The sequence below is a fragment of the Condylura cristata genome, unplaced genomic scaffold (genome assembly GCF_000260355.1).
Source record: "Condylura cristata isolate star-nosed mole 26May11 unplaced genomic scaffold, ConCri1.0 scaffold00012, whole genome shotgun sequence".
Taxonomy (NCBI): domain Eukaryota; kingdom Metazoa; phylum Chordata; class Mammalia; order Eulipotyphla; family Talpidae; genus Condylura; species Condylura cristata.
The window spans coordinates 24,829,812-24,844,271 of NW_004567113.1; the positions used below are offsets into that span (position 1 = coordinate 24,829,812).

Here is a 14,460-nt window from a genome sequence, read left to right on the forward strand (position 1 = left end):
TCACACTCCACGTTTACTTCAACTTGGTTTGAAGGTGGCATTGTGCATATCTCAGGCACACTTGTGTGGAATTAACACATTGGCTGCTCACAATGACCATCACTTTGCCCCAAATGCTGCTTCTGAAGGGCTGGGATGGATAAGTGTCCTCAGGTTATTTTCCCAGAGGATTTGAGAGTTCACTCTAAAGTCTTGCTTTCTGCAGTAGGCTTTTTATGGAGTCCAGCCTGACTCAGGCTTTTTTTTGAGCTTCTGGGAGGAGAGGGAGTTTCCGGTGGCCATGCTGCCCCAATTAAGGACTTTCTAATTTCCTGAATTGGAATCTGCAGAGTTCCTACTGCTCCAGGTTGGGTCTGGGGTCACACTCATGTTAGCAAAATTCCTCCTGAGAACTTCACAAAGCCCTGGATTTTCCCCATCATAGCTTGGGAAGTTTCCTGCCAGCCCAGGCATGATTTCCATCACTTCCTCCTGTTCTTTACCCTCAATGGCTACCAATCTTGATTCTCAATCTCCATAGGGGAAGTGCTGAGGCCATAAAGTCTAAATTTTCCCATGAACACATACTAATCTTTATAACTGTTTTTTTGGGAAAGTTTCCAGCCTCTTTATTCTACCATATTGCAGGTGGAGTCTGTATTAAAATTAGACTTGATTCCCTATAATTACATGAACTTGTTCACATTTTCTCATTTATCTGGAATATGGTATCATTATATGAAAATAAAAATGTTAAATCATCATGTTTTCAAAGCCACAGTTGCCTAAATTTTTTCATGTAAGCCTTCTCTCAAAGTGTCAACTGTAACTTTTATACTTTTATGTTGCCTTTTTTTTTTTTTTAAGATTTATTTTTGTTTATGCTCACAGAACTGGGGTACAGGCCAGAGGTGCAGGGACAGTGAGAGGATTCACCAGAGACAGAGTGGAGAGCAGAATAGGCCGACTGCTGAAGTACACTGCTGAGGGAAGCAGTGGGTGGGTCAGGAGAGGTCTGCTGAGCCATGTGGTCACCTCCTGGGCAGGGATGGAAGCCATTTGTGCTCAAATGCATTTAGCTTCTTAGTGCTGTGCTTTAACTGCTGCACCATCAGGAAGGCCCCTGTGTTTTTTTTTTTTTTTAAATTAATTCCACCCATTTCTTTTCTTTTTTTTTTTTAAAGATTTATTTATTTATTCGTACAGAACTACAGAACTGGGGTACAGGCCAGAGATGCGGAGGGTGAGAGGATTCACCAGAGACAGAGTGGGGAGCAGAACAGGCAGATTGACGAAGCACACTGCTGAGGGAGCAGCAGGCGGGTCAGGAGAGGTCCTCCTCGCCATGTGGCCGCCTCCGGGGCAGGCGGGAATCGAACCCATGAGGAGGCGGCTTTAGTCTCTCAGTGCAGTGCTTTAACCTGCTGCGCCACCAGGGAGGGCCCCCTGTGTTGTTTTTTTATGATGCTTTTTGAGATCATAATATTCTCTTCTCTATTGATAGACTTTTTCATTTTGCTTGGAGGCTCATTTTTTTTTTTCACCACTAAAGTCTATTAATTTGGTAAAGTGCATTTTAATGTTGACATATCCAGGCCAATTTGACAGGGGACATAATGGAATCTTTCAGTAGGGTGATTTATGTCTTTTTTTTTTAGTTGTGGAAAATTTCTTGTATCAATAAAAAATGTTTTATTGTACTGTGTACTGTAAAAATGTTTTCTTGTACTGTGTACTCTTATGGGAGTGAAGTTACTCATTATCACTTTATCTCTATCTTATTTATCTATAACTTACTTACTATTTTTAGAATTTAGGGAGCTGGTTTTGTTCATCTAGTTAAACTACTCTATTCCATTGAGCTCTAGAAAGATTGGAATATGTTCCATTATGCTTGAGACTTTTTTTTTTTCGTTTCCTATGATGTTTTTTTCTAAGTACAATCAATACTCTCTCTTGTTTTCCTTCTTGTTTTGTATGCAACTATTTTGGAATTTCTTCATGCTTTATATTTCCCTTTGGCATCTGTAAAATGCTTCTGTGTATGTCTATTCTGTTGAAAATTTTGTTTTCTTTTATCAGCAGGAAAAAAGATTCTCACTTTCTATTTAATGACATATAAATGTCGATAACTTATATTAACTTTTGAGGGTACAGAATTTCCTTGAAAGCAAATAACAGGAACCTCCCTTGTGGTGCAACTGGTTAAAATGCAGCATTGCAAAGCTAGCCGCAGCTGCTTCAGCAGGGGGTAGGGGGTGACCCACATGGTGCAGCAGACCTCTCCTGTCTCACCTGCTGCTCCTCTCTGCAGTGTACTTTGTTGATCTGCCTGTTCCATTCCCCACTCAGTCTCTGGTGCGTCCTGTCCTGCATCTCTGGCCTGTGCCCCAGTTCTGTTTGCATAAATTAATACAAGTCTTTATAAAAGAAAATAAAAGAAAAGAAAAGAAAAGTAAAAGGAAAGAGAGGGCTGGGGAGGGCAGGGAAGGGGAGGGAAGAGGAAAAGAGAGAAGAGGAGAGGAGAGGAGAGGAGAGGAGAGGAGAAGAGAGGAGAGATTTTTACAGATGACATGGTTGTACTAAATTTTATAAGAATAAAACTTGCTCTATAAGGGATGGGGATTGTTTCAACCTGTCATTTGATTCCTAGACATGCTTGTTTTCTAAATTGCATAGTTTCCAAAACTGTTTCCCTTTTTCCTCTTTCCTTTAAGCCTCCAAGCCTTATATTTTAGCTGCCTTTCATATATCATTCCCTCCACAGAAGCAGAGACTTTCTTTCATTTTTTCAGTAGAATTATTTATATATGAACCCCAAAATGATAGACTTTTACTTACTTACTTTTCTGTTATATAATTTGAACAAAACAACAAGTTAACAATGGACAGTTAGATATAAATAACAAATTAATGAAGAAATTAAGCAAAATTAAAACAATATGTAAATAAAATACAGCGATATGTTTATAGGTAAAGGTAATAATTGTCTTCCTGATCTCTCACATAATAATTTATTATAACTTCTATTAAAAATCTTATGGGTGGTCCTCCCTAGTGTCACAAGTGGTTAAAGCACAGCACTATGAAGCTATCTATAGCCACTGCAGCAGGAGTTTGATCCTGGTCAGGGATGTGACCCACATGGTGCAGCAGACCTCTCTGGACCTGCCACTGTTCCCCTCAATAGTGTATTTCAGCCTATTCTGTTACCCACTCTGATGAGTCCTTTCACCCCCTGCTCCTCTAGCATGTACCTCAGTTCTTATATGTATAAACTAAACCTTAAAAAAAATCTTAGGACTTTTTTTTTTTTTTTGTATATATATTCATCAGGTGTGTTCTCCATAGAATTCCAGCACCAACTCACCCATGCGCCATCACCATAGTCCCTTCTGCTCTTCCTGCTCTTCCCTTCCCCTGCAGAATGTGTCTGATTTATAGTTGTCTGATTATTTTTGCTTAGTTTTGTTGGTATTTTTAAAATTGTTATTATTTCCCCTGATCTCTTGTTTCCCTATATTCTTCCTATAAATAAATCCATCTGATATTTTTCTTTTTCATTCCAACTTATTTCACTGAGCATAATCCCTTTATCTATTCATAAGAGACTAAAATTTAACATGTTTTAAAGTAAAAAAGTGTAATAGAGACTGATGAAATAGATATTATCTTATTTAATTAAAAAAAAATGTTGCTATGATTCTTTCTGTCCCATGAGAAAGTAGAATATGTGTTTGATCCCTTTTTGAATAATACTTCTCTAAACTGACTTTGGGAATGAGGACTTCTGAATACTCCTGTTGTTCTATTTAGGAATAAAACTAAATAGAACCAAATATGAAATATTCTGTATGGTCACCTCTGCTCTTTTCCAGCTCATGAATTCTTGGTGTTAGCTAAATATGAAGATCTTAATGTAAATATCCTCTCAATGAAAGTACTTAAATATGAATTATTTAGGATTTTACTTAACTAGCAACAGCAGATTGTTTGACTTGTAAGGATTAACTTTAAGCTCTCGTAAATCATTCTTTTATCTATAGGCTGCTTTGGTAATCAGCTGTACATTAATCAGAACTTTGCATATATAAATATATCATATAGGTTTGCATGTCTAAATGTTGTAATATTTTAAGTTGGAGTAAAGTTACATAAGCTTAGATATTCACTGTTAAGAATAAACATGTGTATATGTTGCATTAAGTTTACTGCTAAAATGCCCAAATCTGTGCTTTACCATATGATTGACCCTCTCCCCTTCAGATTTATCTGCTCTTGCCCTGCCTTCCCTTTTCGGTACCACTAATTGGTTATAATCCAAAAGTTTATTTTTGCTTTATGTAATTTATCTTTTCTTATTTTTATTTTTTTTTATATACCACATGAGTGAAATCATATGATATTTGTTTTTCTCTATCTGGCTTATTGTACTAAGCATAATATTTCCAAAAACTAGGTCCATCCACATTGTTGGAAATGAGGGGATTTCATATTTTAAAATAGCTGAGTAGCTTTCCATTGTGTAGGTATGTTGTAACATCTTTATCTTTTCAACAGTGGACACTCAAATGATTTTCATAGCTAGGCTATTATAAATAGTATTACAATAAACATGGGCTACATATGTATCTTCAACTTGTGCTTTTGTGTTTTTTGGATAAATATTCATAAATGCAATAACTGAATTGCTGGAATTCAATTTTAAATTTTTCTAGAAATCTCCACACCTCTTTCCCATATGGCTGTACCAACAGTTGCATAAGTAATCTCTTCTCTCCACATCTTTTCCACCAATTATTGTTTATTGTCTTTTTAATCACAGCTATTATCACAAGTGTGAGGCAATATCTCATTATTATTTTACGCACTTCCCTAATAAATAGAATGATAAACATTATTTATTTATTTATTTTAAAGATTTATTTATTTATTTATACAAAACTGGGGTATAGGCCAGAGATGGAATGGGTGAGAGGATTCACCAGAGACAGAATGGGGAGCAGAACAGGCAGATCGATGGCGTACACTGCTGAGGGGAGCAGTGGGTGGGTCAGGAAAGGTCTGCCTCGCCATGTGGATATCCTCCGGGACAGGCGGGAATCGAACTCATGCAGAAGTGGCTTAAGCTTCTTAGTGTAGTGCTTTAACCCACTGCGCCACCAGGGAGGGCCGATAAACATTTTTTAATGTGCCTATTGACCATGTTTGTCTTTTGGGAGAAGTATCTATTCAGTTCCTCTCTCCCATTTTTATTATTATTTTTTTTTTGTTATTTTAAATTAAGTTTTATGAGATCTTTGTAGATTTTGGACATCAGCACTTTGTTGGATATAGGACATGCAGTACTTTCTAAGACAAAAACCTCTGGCACCACTACTCTAAAAGTCATTTCAATTATTTATACCCAGTGCTCTGATAAATTTACCCTTTACCCACCCAATTTTATGTTTTGTCTCTTTTGTCAGGCACCCTGAGAATCTAATTACATGCATATTCTCCTGTAATTGGGTGGTTAATGTCATTTGAATGCTCTAGCCTTTTGGGGGAATGAGTACTTTTCTACCTTATCAGACTCAGAACAAGTTGTTTATATTTAGATTTAACTCTAGTTGTAACATGAGAGGACTGCATGGGGAAAATTCTAGTTATTTATTTTGCAATATTGAATTTGTGCTTTACTTTTAAGCATGGGATATATTAATTTTAACAGGGATGAATGGACCACATCTATAGACTCATAAAGTACTTGAATTTTTTGCGGACACCAACCTGCACTGAGCTGGCTTTGTATATTTGGAGTTTAGCTACTGTTGCAACTGGGTCTGACATGCTGTCTTTAACTTCCTCTCCATTATATTTTCAATGCAGGAAATTATAGCAACTTTGCATTCTACTAAAGAGTTACTCTTTCATAGTTGACTTTTTTTTAAAAAAAAGATTTATTTCTTTATTCATACAGAACTGGGGTACAGTCCAGAGATGGGGAGGGTGAGAGAACCCACCGGAGACAGATTGAGGAGCAGAACAGGCAGATCTATGAAGAACACTGCTGAGAGTAGTAGCGAGTAGGTCAGGAGAGGTCCACCACGACATGTGATCACCTCCGGGGCAGGTGGGAATTGAACTCATGCGGAAGTGGCTTAAGCTTCTTAGTGCTCTGCTTTAACCCGCTGCACCACCAGGGAGGGCCTCACAGTTGACTTTTAATTGTCAACTAATATTTTCATTTTTAGCTTTATTTGTCAAGAACATTGATAATATTAAGTGATTAATTCCATTGAACCAAAGTATTCCTTTGGGCCAGTGTAACATACCAGTATACCACTGTAAAAGTTTTTACACTTGCACAGCAATTTTATACCACCAGCACCTATCTTTTCTGCATCTGACATCAGCAATGAGATACTCATTGCAGGTTCTTCAGTAGGTCATTTAATTCTAAAATGCCATTCCAGAATCTGTTTTTAGGCTACCTTTTATGTAACTTATTATAGGTTCAGTTTTCTAGTTGTTGAGATAAAATTAGTATTTTGGAAATTTGTTAGATAGTGACTTAATAGATAGATATAAGAAATCAAATTTGGGTAGGAAATTGAATGTGCTTCATTCTTGAAGAGAATCTCAGGTAAGATCATAAGTGGGACATTCTAAAGCTGAAATGGACAAAATTGTCCTGAGTTGAATCACCATAAAACCAAAGACTGGGTCAACGTTAAACAACAAAATGAGTGTGACCTTGAGCAAGATTACTCCTTTATAGTCTGCAGGTAATCTTCATAAGATTATCATTCTACAAAGGTCTGTATATAAATGTTACCAAGATACTCTGTAATATTAAATGTCAAATATATTTAGCTTTAACATAAGCAGTGCATGAATTGTGCTAATACCTAGTATATTTTGTCTTTGTTATTTCAACAATAGTTGCAATTTTGTAAACAACATACTGACATTCCATTATAACTACAATTATAATGAAAATATTGATATATTTTCTGATTAAATTTAGCTATTACAAATAAACAGTAATTTTAATTCAAAATATAATATTTTAAATCAGTTATCTAAAAGTTTCCTATGAATATATAATCACTTTTCATGTGGTATATTTGTTAAAGGGAATTTAGAATGATACAGTAAGTATATGATCATATCAGTAATATGTAGCATCATTGATATTTTGTTCTTTATAACAGGAAATCGTGCCTGTTTTCCAAGTCCAAATTATAACCCATTCACATGGATGTTTTTGCTGGTTTCCTGTCCAAATTACACCTATGAGGTACACTACTTATTATGGAAATAATCAAATTTGATTACATATTAAACACATACATTTATATATTTGTATGTATTATAGGCTAACATATGCAATGACTCAATTATGTTCTATCTGAAGATACAGGTATAGTCATAGATATAGACTATTAGAGAGATTGTAATTCAAATAAGCATAAGAAATTGTGACATTTCATTCATAATTTAATTTTCTGGGTAGAATAAATGTATACTTGGAGAAAATTTTGCAACTTTATATAAAATGTCTTTAGGTGTTTCAGAAATTTTATTTTTATCAAAGTTTTTAGATTAATATATTCAGTTCTTATGTAAATATGATAATGCCTTATAGGATTGTTGCTGATGTATGCTGAAAATTAAATTATTACTTTTGGCAAAATTATTTCTACCTAAAAAAATTTTTGCTGGATTTTAAACTTTTAAGTTATTTACTTAATTTCACAAGTTTACAAATTACTAGACTAACTGTAGTTATATGTTAATTTCTGTTTAACCCTACAGATTGGATCATGGATTAGTTTCACAGTTATGACACAAACACTGCCTGGTAAGACCATTTACTGGTATTTACTTGAAGTACAGTTGGGAGAACAAGATTCTGAGAATAAGTTACTATAGCACTAAAATTTGTAATATTTGCAAGTGGATGCTATGCTTCATTTTTATTATTAATTATTTTAAAATGTATTTTTATTTATATATCTTACATCATTGTTCATTTTTCTTATTTTTTAGTGTTTGCTTCTTTTATAATATGTAGTTCCCATAGAATTTCCACCAATTCACCTGTGCACTATCACCATAGTTCCTTGTGCCCCTCCCTCCCCTTTTGATTTTTTTATTTTTTAGCAATCATAAAGTATATGAGAACAATATTTACAATGTACTTCTATATAATTATAACTGAATCCAAGTTAGGAAATATAATCTAAATGCTTTGTTAACAGAGCTTTGTTAAAAAGTAGTGGTGTTAATGCACTTTACTTGAACCTCTCTGTTGCATTATACAGTCATGTATCTGTTGTATATGCAAGTGCTTCTGAGTGTCTGTCAAAGGAAAGCTGGGAACATGAGTACGTAATCTTTTTTTTTTTAATCTTGAATTACAAGTTGTTATTGGAGACATTTGAAGCATATAAAGAACTATTGATAGTAGAGATATATATAAACAGTTGGCTCTTGTAAAATCCTTTAAAGCAGTCAGCAAGTATTTAATATGATGAAATACACAAAGCGATGAAAGAAACTATCATTCTTAAAAAATATAATCTTAAGTCTTCGGATAAATTCCAAAGATGTACACCTCTATTGTATAAAATGCAGTCAGTAAAAAAAGTAAAATTTAAAATACCACTGCAGGAATATTCTCAAATGCTATTTAAAAATATACAACTCAGTAACACTATCTGAGGTGAATAAGGCTGATTTTAGAAACTTAATTATGTAAACAATCCCAAACTCAGTACAATAGTACAAAAGTTCCTACTTCTAGTGTTGATAATTAGCAATGTTAAGAAAGAGGAAAGGCCTCTCAAATATTAAGAACAGTTGTTGCTTATAGATAGATATAAGATGGATCCCAGATTTGAGGTAATATCAAGAAACACAGTTAACTATGTTTACAGATTAGAAGACTTATACAAAATTTCTGGTCTTACCTATTTAATTCTATATAGTTCATTATACAAAATGAATTATGAATGAATCGGTAAAACAATAAAAACTGAAATCATTTAAATTTAAAAGAAATCAAAATACAAAATCATTAGAACCAAATATAGTAACAAGTATAGTGTTTTGGTTAATACAAACAGGAAAACACAGTACAAGAAGACAGTAAAAGAAAAGGTAGACATAAAACTGAACACACAAAAATAGTAGTCATTTTGATGAAGCATCTGTTAAGAATGTAGTACGAAACCATCCACGGTGAGATTCGAGAACCTTAGGAGATTCATAGTCCTAACGCTCTTGTAAAATGGGTAATATATTGGCCCAATCCTAAGGTTCTTGTAAAATGGGCAATACATTGGCCCAATTTGGAAGAACAGCATAACTTTGGACTTCTGTTCCCTGTGGGGTTCCTGATTATTTCAAACATGGTCTAATCATATTGAAATGCCATTATTACCAAACATATATATTTTCACTGTATACCATATCCTTTGGGTTTGGAGTCATTTCATGTCTTTTCAGAAATCCCCTACTACAAATTAAAAAGAAAAATGCATGTAGCACTAGCAGTGTAACAGTTGCCATGTGAAATGATGTGATTCATCAATTAGTGCAGCATATTTTAAAAGTGAAGAGCAGCAGGAAATGAAAATAATGAAATTTACTAAAAACTTTAGACTGTGGTATCCTATTATAAATGTAATATAAAACCCATTTTTATTCTGTCATCCTAATTTGCCTTTATCAGTCATATCAGATTCTGAAATGTAGCCTAAGTGATCTACCAGGGAACATTATCTGTGAATGATGCTAAGGTTCTTCTCACATCAGAACCTCAAAAAGGGAGTTCATAGCAATATGGTGGTTTCATAGCAGGTTAATGGCAAAAATAATTAATCTTCAGAAACAAGAGTTTAAAATCATGTAACATTGGAGCCAGAGGGCAAAGGGCAAATTTTGAAATGAAACTGATATAGCAATGTTGAGTAGAAAGTCTTAAGAGAAAAACAAAAATAAGCCATTAACTGGGTAAATATTTTTTTGGGTGACCTAGCTGCTTAATCTAAAATTAGATAGTTGATAATAAAAGTTACAAAAACAGTTCTCTTCACTGGCATTCTTAACCACATTACACTGCCACATGTCTAATGTGGCAAATTATAATGTCAAAAAGTGTGGTTAAGACTCTTTTTTAGAAGTATTGGTCAATCAATCCTTTTTAAAATGTAGGCAGACAGACAAAAAAAATATGACTTTGGTGAATGTAGGATATCTGATCAGTCTCAGATTATCTTCAGTAAATCTTTACTCTTGAAATACCAGGAATGATGCAGAAGTTTAGTATAGGAGTGTAAAATCTTGAATATATATGTTTTACTATGGAAGCTTAACTGCAATAAATTCCATGTATTAGAAGGGATACATGCAGTATCCATTTCACATGTATTTTTGTACTTATATATAAATTTTGAACCATATTATTCTGGATTGTATGTATATGTGTAGAAGTATATTGTATGCATATAGAAATATTATTGATAAAGAAAAGGTATTTGGGAGTATTTTGAACCTCTGGGGTATAAAAATAATGGCTTTATTTTGATGTCTGCTATGTTCTTTCTATGTTTATTCAACTTTACAATAAATATTGATTAAATATATGTTTAGCAATGAATGTGCATAAACAAATTTAATAGATAACTATGTAAAATTTGAGACATTTTAAGAGCTATATATTTTTTTTCTAATATAACTTGCTAAATCAACCATAAAAATTAAAATATATATATATAATTGTTTCATTTTTCTTCTAGTTGGGATTTTCACACTTCTGATGAGTATCCAGATGTCTTTATGGGCACAAAAGAAACATAGGACTTATCTGAAGAAATTCAGTTCCTATATGCATAGGAAATCAGCAATGATTCCATTCATATTGTAAGAAAAAATGAATGATCTTATTTCATATACTGAAGAGCATTATATAAACCCACTAAATCAAAATTAGTTAAGAGTGGTTAATTGCTATGTACCAGAAATAAACAAACAACAATGATTTTACTGAGTAAAAATATAAAGTGGTACAAACTAAGTAAATTTAATGCAACAAGATTGAGGCAAATAAAAAGTAGAAATTATATACATGATTAAGGAAAACTATCATTTGCAAGGAATTGGCTCTTAAACAATGTCTTCTTCATTTAATAATTCATATAGGTATTTTCCTAATACAATGAAAAGTACCTGAATTCTGAAATATTTTTAATGTTTTGACAAATCAATTGAATTACATATTCTGGTAGTAATTTAATTTCCCTTATTATTCAGTGTGTTATTGAGAAGTATTAAATCTTGTTAATTCAATTTCTTGTGAACATCCTATGATAATAAAAGTGAAATATTTGTAATAAACCATGTATCTCATTTATTCAGAAGATAAATTGTGTGCTTTCATTATGAAACTATAATAAGTAAAATACTATTAGAAATGTTTAGTATATATAAATATGGAACTGTCTTTACCTATAAATTATCTTATCTGAAAATGCATATTTAAATATATATTTCAAGTGAATTATTCAAAATTATGAAGAAAGAGTACCTTAGAAAGTTTTTGAGATTAAGAGTGGAACAAAATATGCATTATTTTTACATTTAAAAATTTTTATTGAAATAACATTGCATTATAGAAAAACATGTAACTTTTATATGCATATCACTGAAAATCAAAATGTGACTCTACTATGTTAAATTCAACCATAAATTCCTAGTCAAAACCTGTGTATATGTGTATATGAATATGCACATATATTTTGAAAGAAAGGCAGTTGAGAGTATAAAAATCAAAGTCACATCTAGTATTTAAAGGAATTCTGAAGTTTTTTTTTTTTTCATTTTTAAAATGTGATCCTTTTGTTAGGTTAATTTCTGGAGAATTTTCAATCTTCAAATACCTATATATTCCTAGTAAAGCTTTTGACTATAAATATATGGACAAATCATCCTCAGTAAAGGTATGCTCATGTGCATGTTGTGGTTGTTATTAGTAATATATGTGGTCAATTATTTTCTTAAAAATCTCCAAGTGGAAGCTGTGAAGATATAACTTAGCAGGAATCATAATTGTTGCATTAAATGATTTACCTATTTTTTATCTCAAATGTATAATATAAAATATCTCAAAAGTAGACAAGAACAAATTTATCTCCCTAATAACCATTCACCAAAATAGTAAACAATCAACATTTGCTTAAAAATAAGCACTGATAAGGTCCTCCCTGGTGGGACAGTAGGTTAAAGGGCAGCACTGTGAAGCTGGCAGCAGCCGCTTCTGCTTCAGAGTAAGTTCCATCTCCTCCCATCGGGTGATCCACATGACACATCAGGTCTCTCCTGCCTAGTCGCTGCTCCCCTCAGCAGTGTACTTTCTCAATCTGTCTGTTCTGCTGCCCACTCTGACTATGTGAGTCCTCTCAATGCCCCTGCACCTCTGGCCTGTACCCCAGTTTTGTATACATAAATAAATAAATTTTTTAAAAAAGCATTAATGAATTAAACCACATACACCTAATAAATCAATTTAATTCCCTATCTCTGATAAATACTCCGTTTTTGAAAAGCATAGAGTTATTTCTGTTTTATTAACTAAGTCCTGATTGATAGTAACCCAGGATATTTGAACATTGTTATAGGACTGACACAACAAGGAATGATGGATGGTCATAGAGGATGAACATGTCTCTTTGCATTGGATATCATTTCCTTATCCCAGTTGTGATATTTAGTTGGGAAACATTCTTCAATCATAAAATTATTATTTTTTAATGTCTTATATATTTTTCTTGGGTGCCATTGCTTAAGACATCAAGAAAGAGAGCCTATAAATATAAAACTTCTGATTAGTAGTATTAATTCTGTAAGCGTTCATCCTGCAACAACATATATCCATCTGCCTTTACCACCTAACCTACATTCATAGATTTTTTAGGAGACACTATGTCTAAGACACTATATATATATTTATATATGTATATGGGTGTGTGTGTGTATATATATATTACACACACACATATATATTACATATAGTATAGTATAGTGTATATACTATATGATATACACACGCTATACATTCTATAATATCTATAAATACATATGCAATGAGGATGTATAGATTCAGATACACACATACATATACACATAATATTTTCTATAGGTCATCAGTGTTGCCAAGACTGGTATTCCTAATTTATTTAGTCCAATTTTCTTCTTTTTATACCAGTTTTTTTCTTTTTATATATAACTCTAGGAATTAAAAGTTAACTACAAACACAATTTCTAAATGAAACATAGAATAAAAACTACTTAAATAATGAATGTGTGCTACTGCTTAATAAATTATATGTCTTTAAACACACAAAAAAATTGTATGAAAATCTCATATATTCACATATAGGGTTCTTTGCCACATATCCAGCTAACTTAATTTCATTTAACAATTTTAACTCATGGGGTTAAACTTTGAAATAGCATAGATTTGTTATAGATGTCTTGACTTATTTATAAAGGTGTGTGATAGGTTAGGGAGCATTGTTTTAAATGGTTTCCAAAACTGAGCATCTATTATAAATATAAAGTGAAATCTAAAAGAAAATACTTTAAGGTAGATGCCATAAATTGATCATTATTACATAAAACAAAGGGAAAAATATGGGAAAAGTAAGCCAAGAATAAAAATACAGAAAAATACACCTTCCTATATAGAATTACACAAGTATTTCAAAATGTTTACCACAAATAGAGTTTACCTTCTTAGGTATGTATACTGAATTTTATGTTGAGAACCTTCCAATATTGGCAGATGTCAAACACATAAAGCAAGAAGTCCAACTTAAATATCAGAGTTTTTGATTTTCCTTGTACTTTTGACTAACTACTTTGAATGAAGTTGTTTCAAATATGCTATGTATTTTCAGTAGTAAAAGGCTATTCTGCTTATCACAGTATCAGTAAAGTAAAAATATTTTCTATAAAAATAATAGAACTCTGGTATGTAGTATGAACATGTATGCAATATTTCAGTTGTCCTTTTTAATTACTCTTGAATTTCTTTTTTTTTTTTAAAGATTTATTTTATTCATACAGAACTGGGGTACAGGCCAGAGATACGGAGGGTGAGAGGATTCACCAGGGACAGAGTGGGAAACAGAACAGGCAGATAGACGAAGTACACTGCTGAGGAGAGCAGCGGGTGGGTCAGGAGAGTCTACCACGCGCCATGTGGTCACCTCCGGGGCAGGTGGGAATCGAACTCATGCGGAAGTGGCTTGAGCTTCTTAGTGCTGTGCTTTAACCCACTGCGCCACCAGGGAGGGCCTACCCTTGAATTTCAAAGCAGGCTATCAGATTTGTCCTTATAAGACAGTATTATTATCCTATGTGAATCAGTAGTTTAACGATTATATTTTTGTTCCTAATGTCTCCAAAGGTTAGTGGCTTTGACAACTT

At 33.0% G+C, this 14,460-nt stretch overlaps 1 protein-coding gene across 1 annotated transcript in view; it reads left to right on the forward strand.

Annotated features, from left to right (window-relative positions):
- TECRL (trans-2,3-enoyl-CoA reductase-like) overlaps nt 1–10,897 on the forward strand; it is a 64,202-nt gene extending 53,305 nt beyond the window's left edge. The window contains exons 10-12 of the mRNA XM_004681271.1: nt 7,179–7,264; nt 7,783–7,828; nt 10,770–10,897. Of these exons, the coding sequence (XP_004681328.1) occupies nt 7,179–7,264; nt 7,783–7,828; nt 10,770–10,897 (260 nt within the window). The remainder of the gene's footprint in view (nt 1–7,178; nt 7,265–7,782; nt 7,829–10,769) is intronic.
- The last annotated feature ends 3,563 nt before the right edge of the window (nt 10,898–14,460 follow it).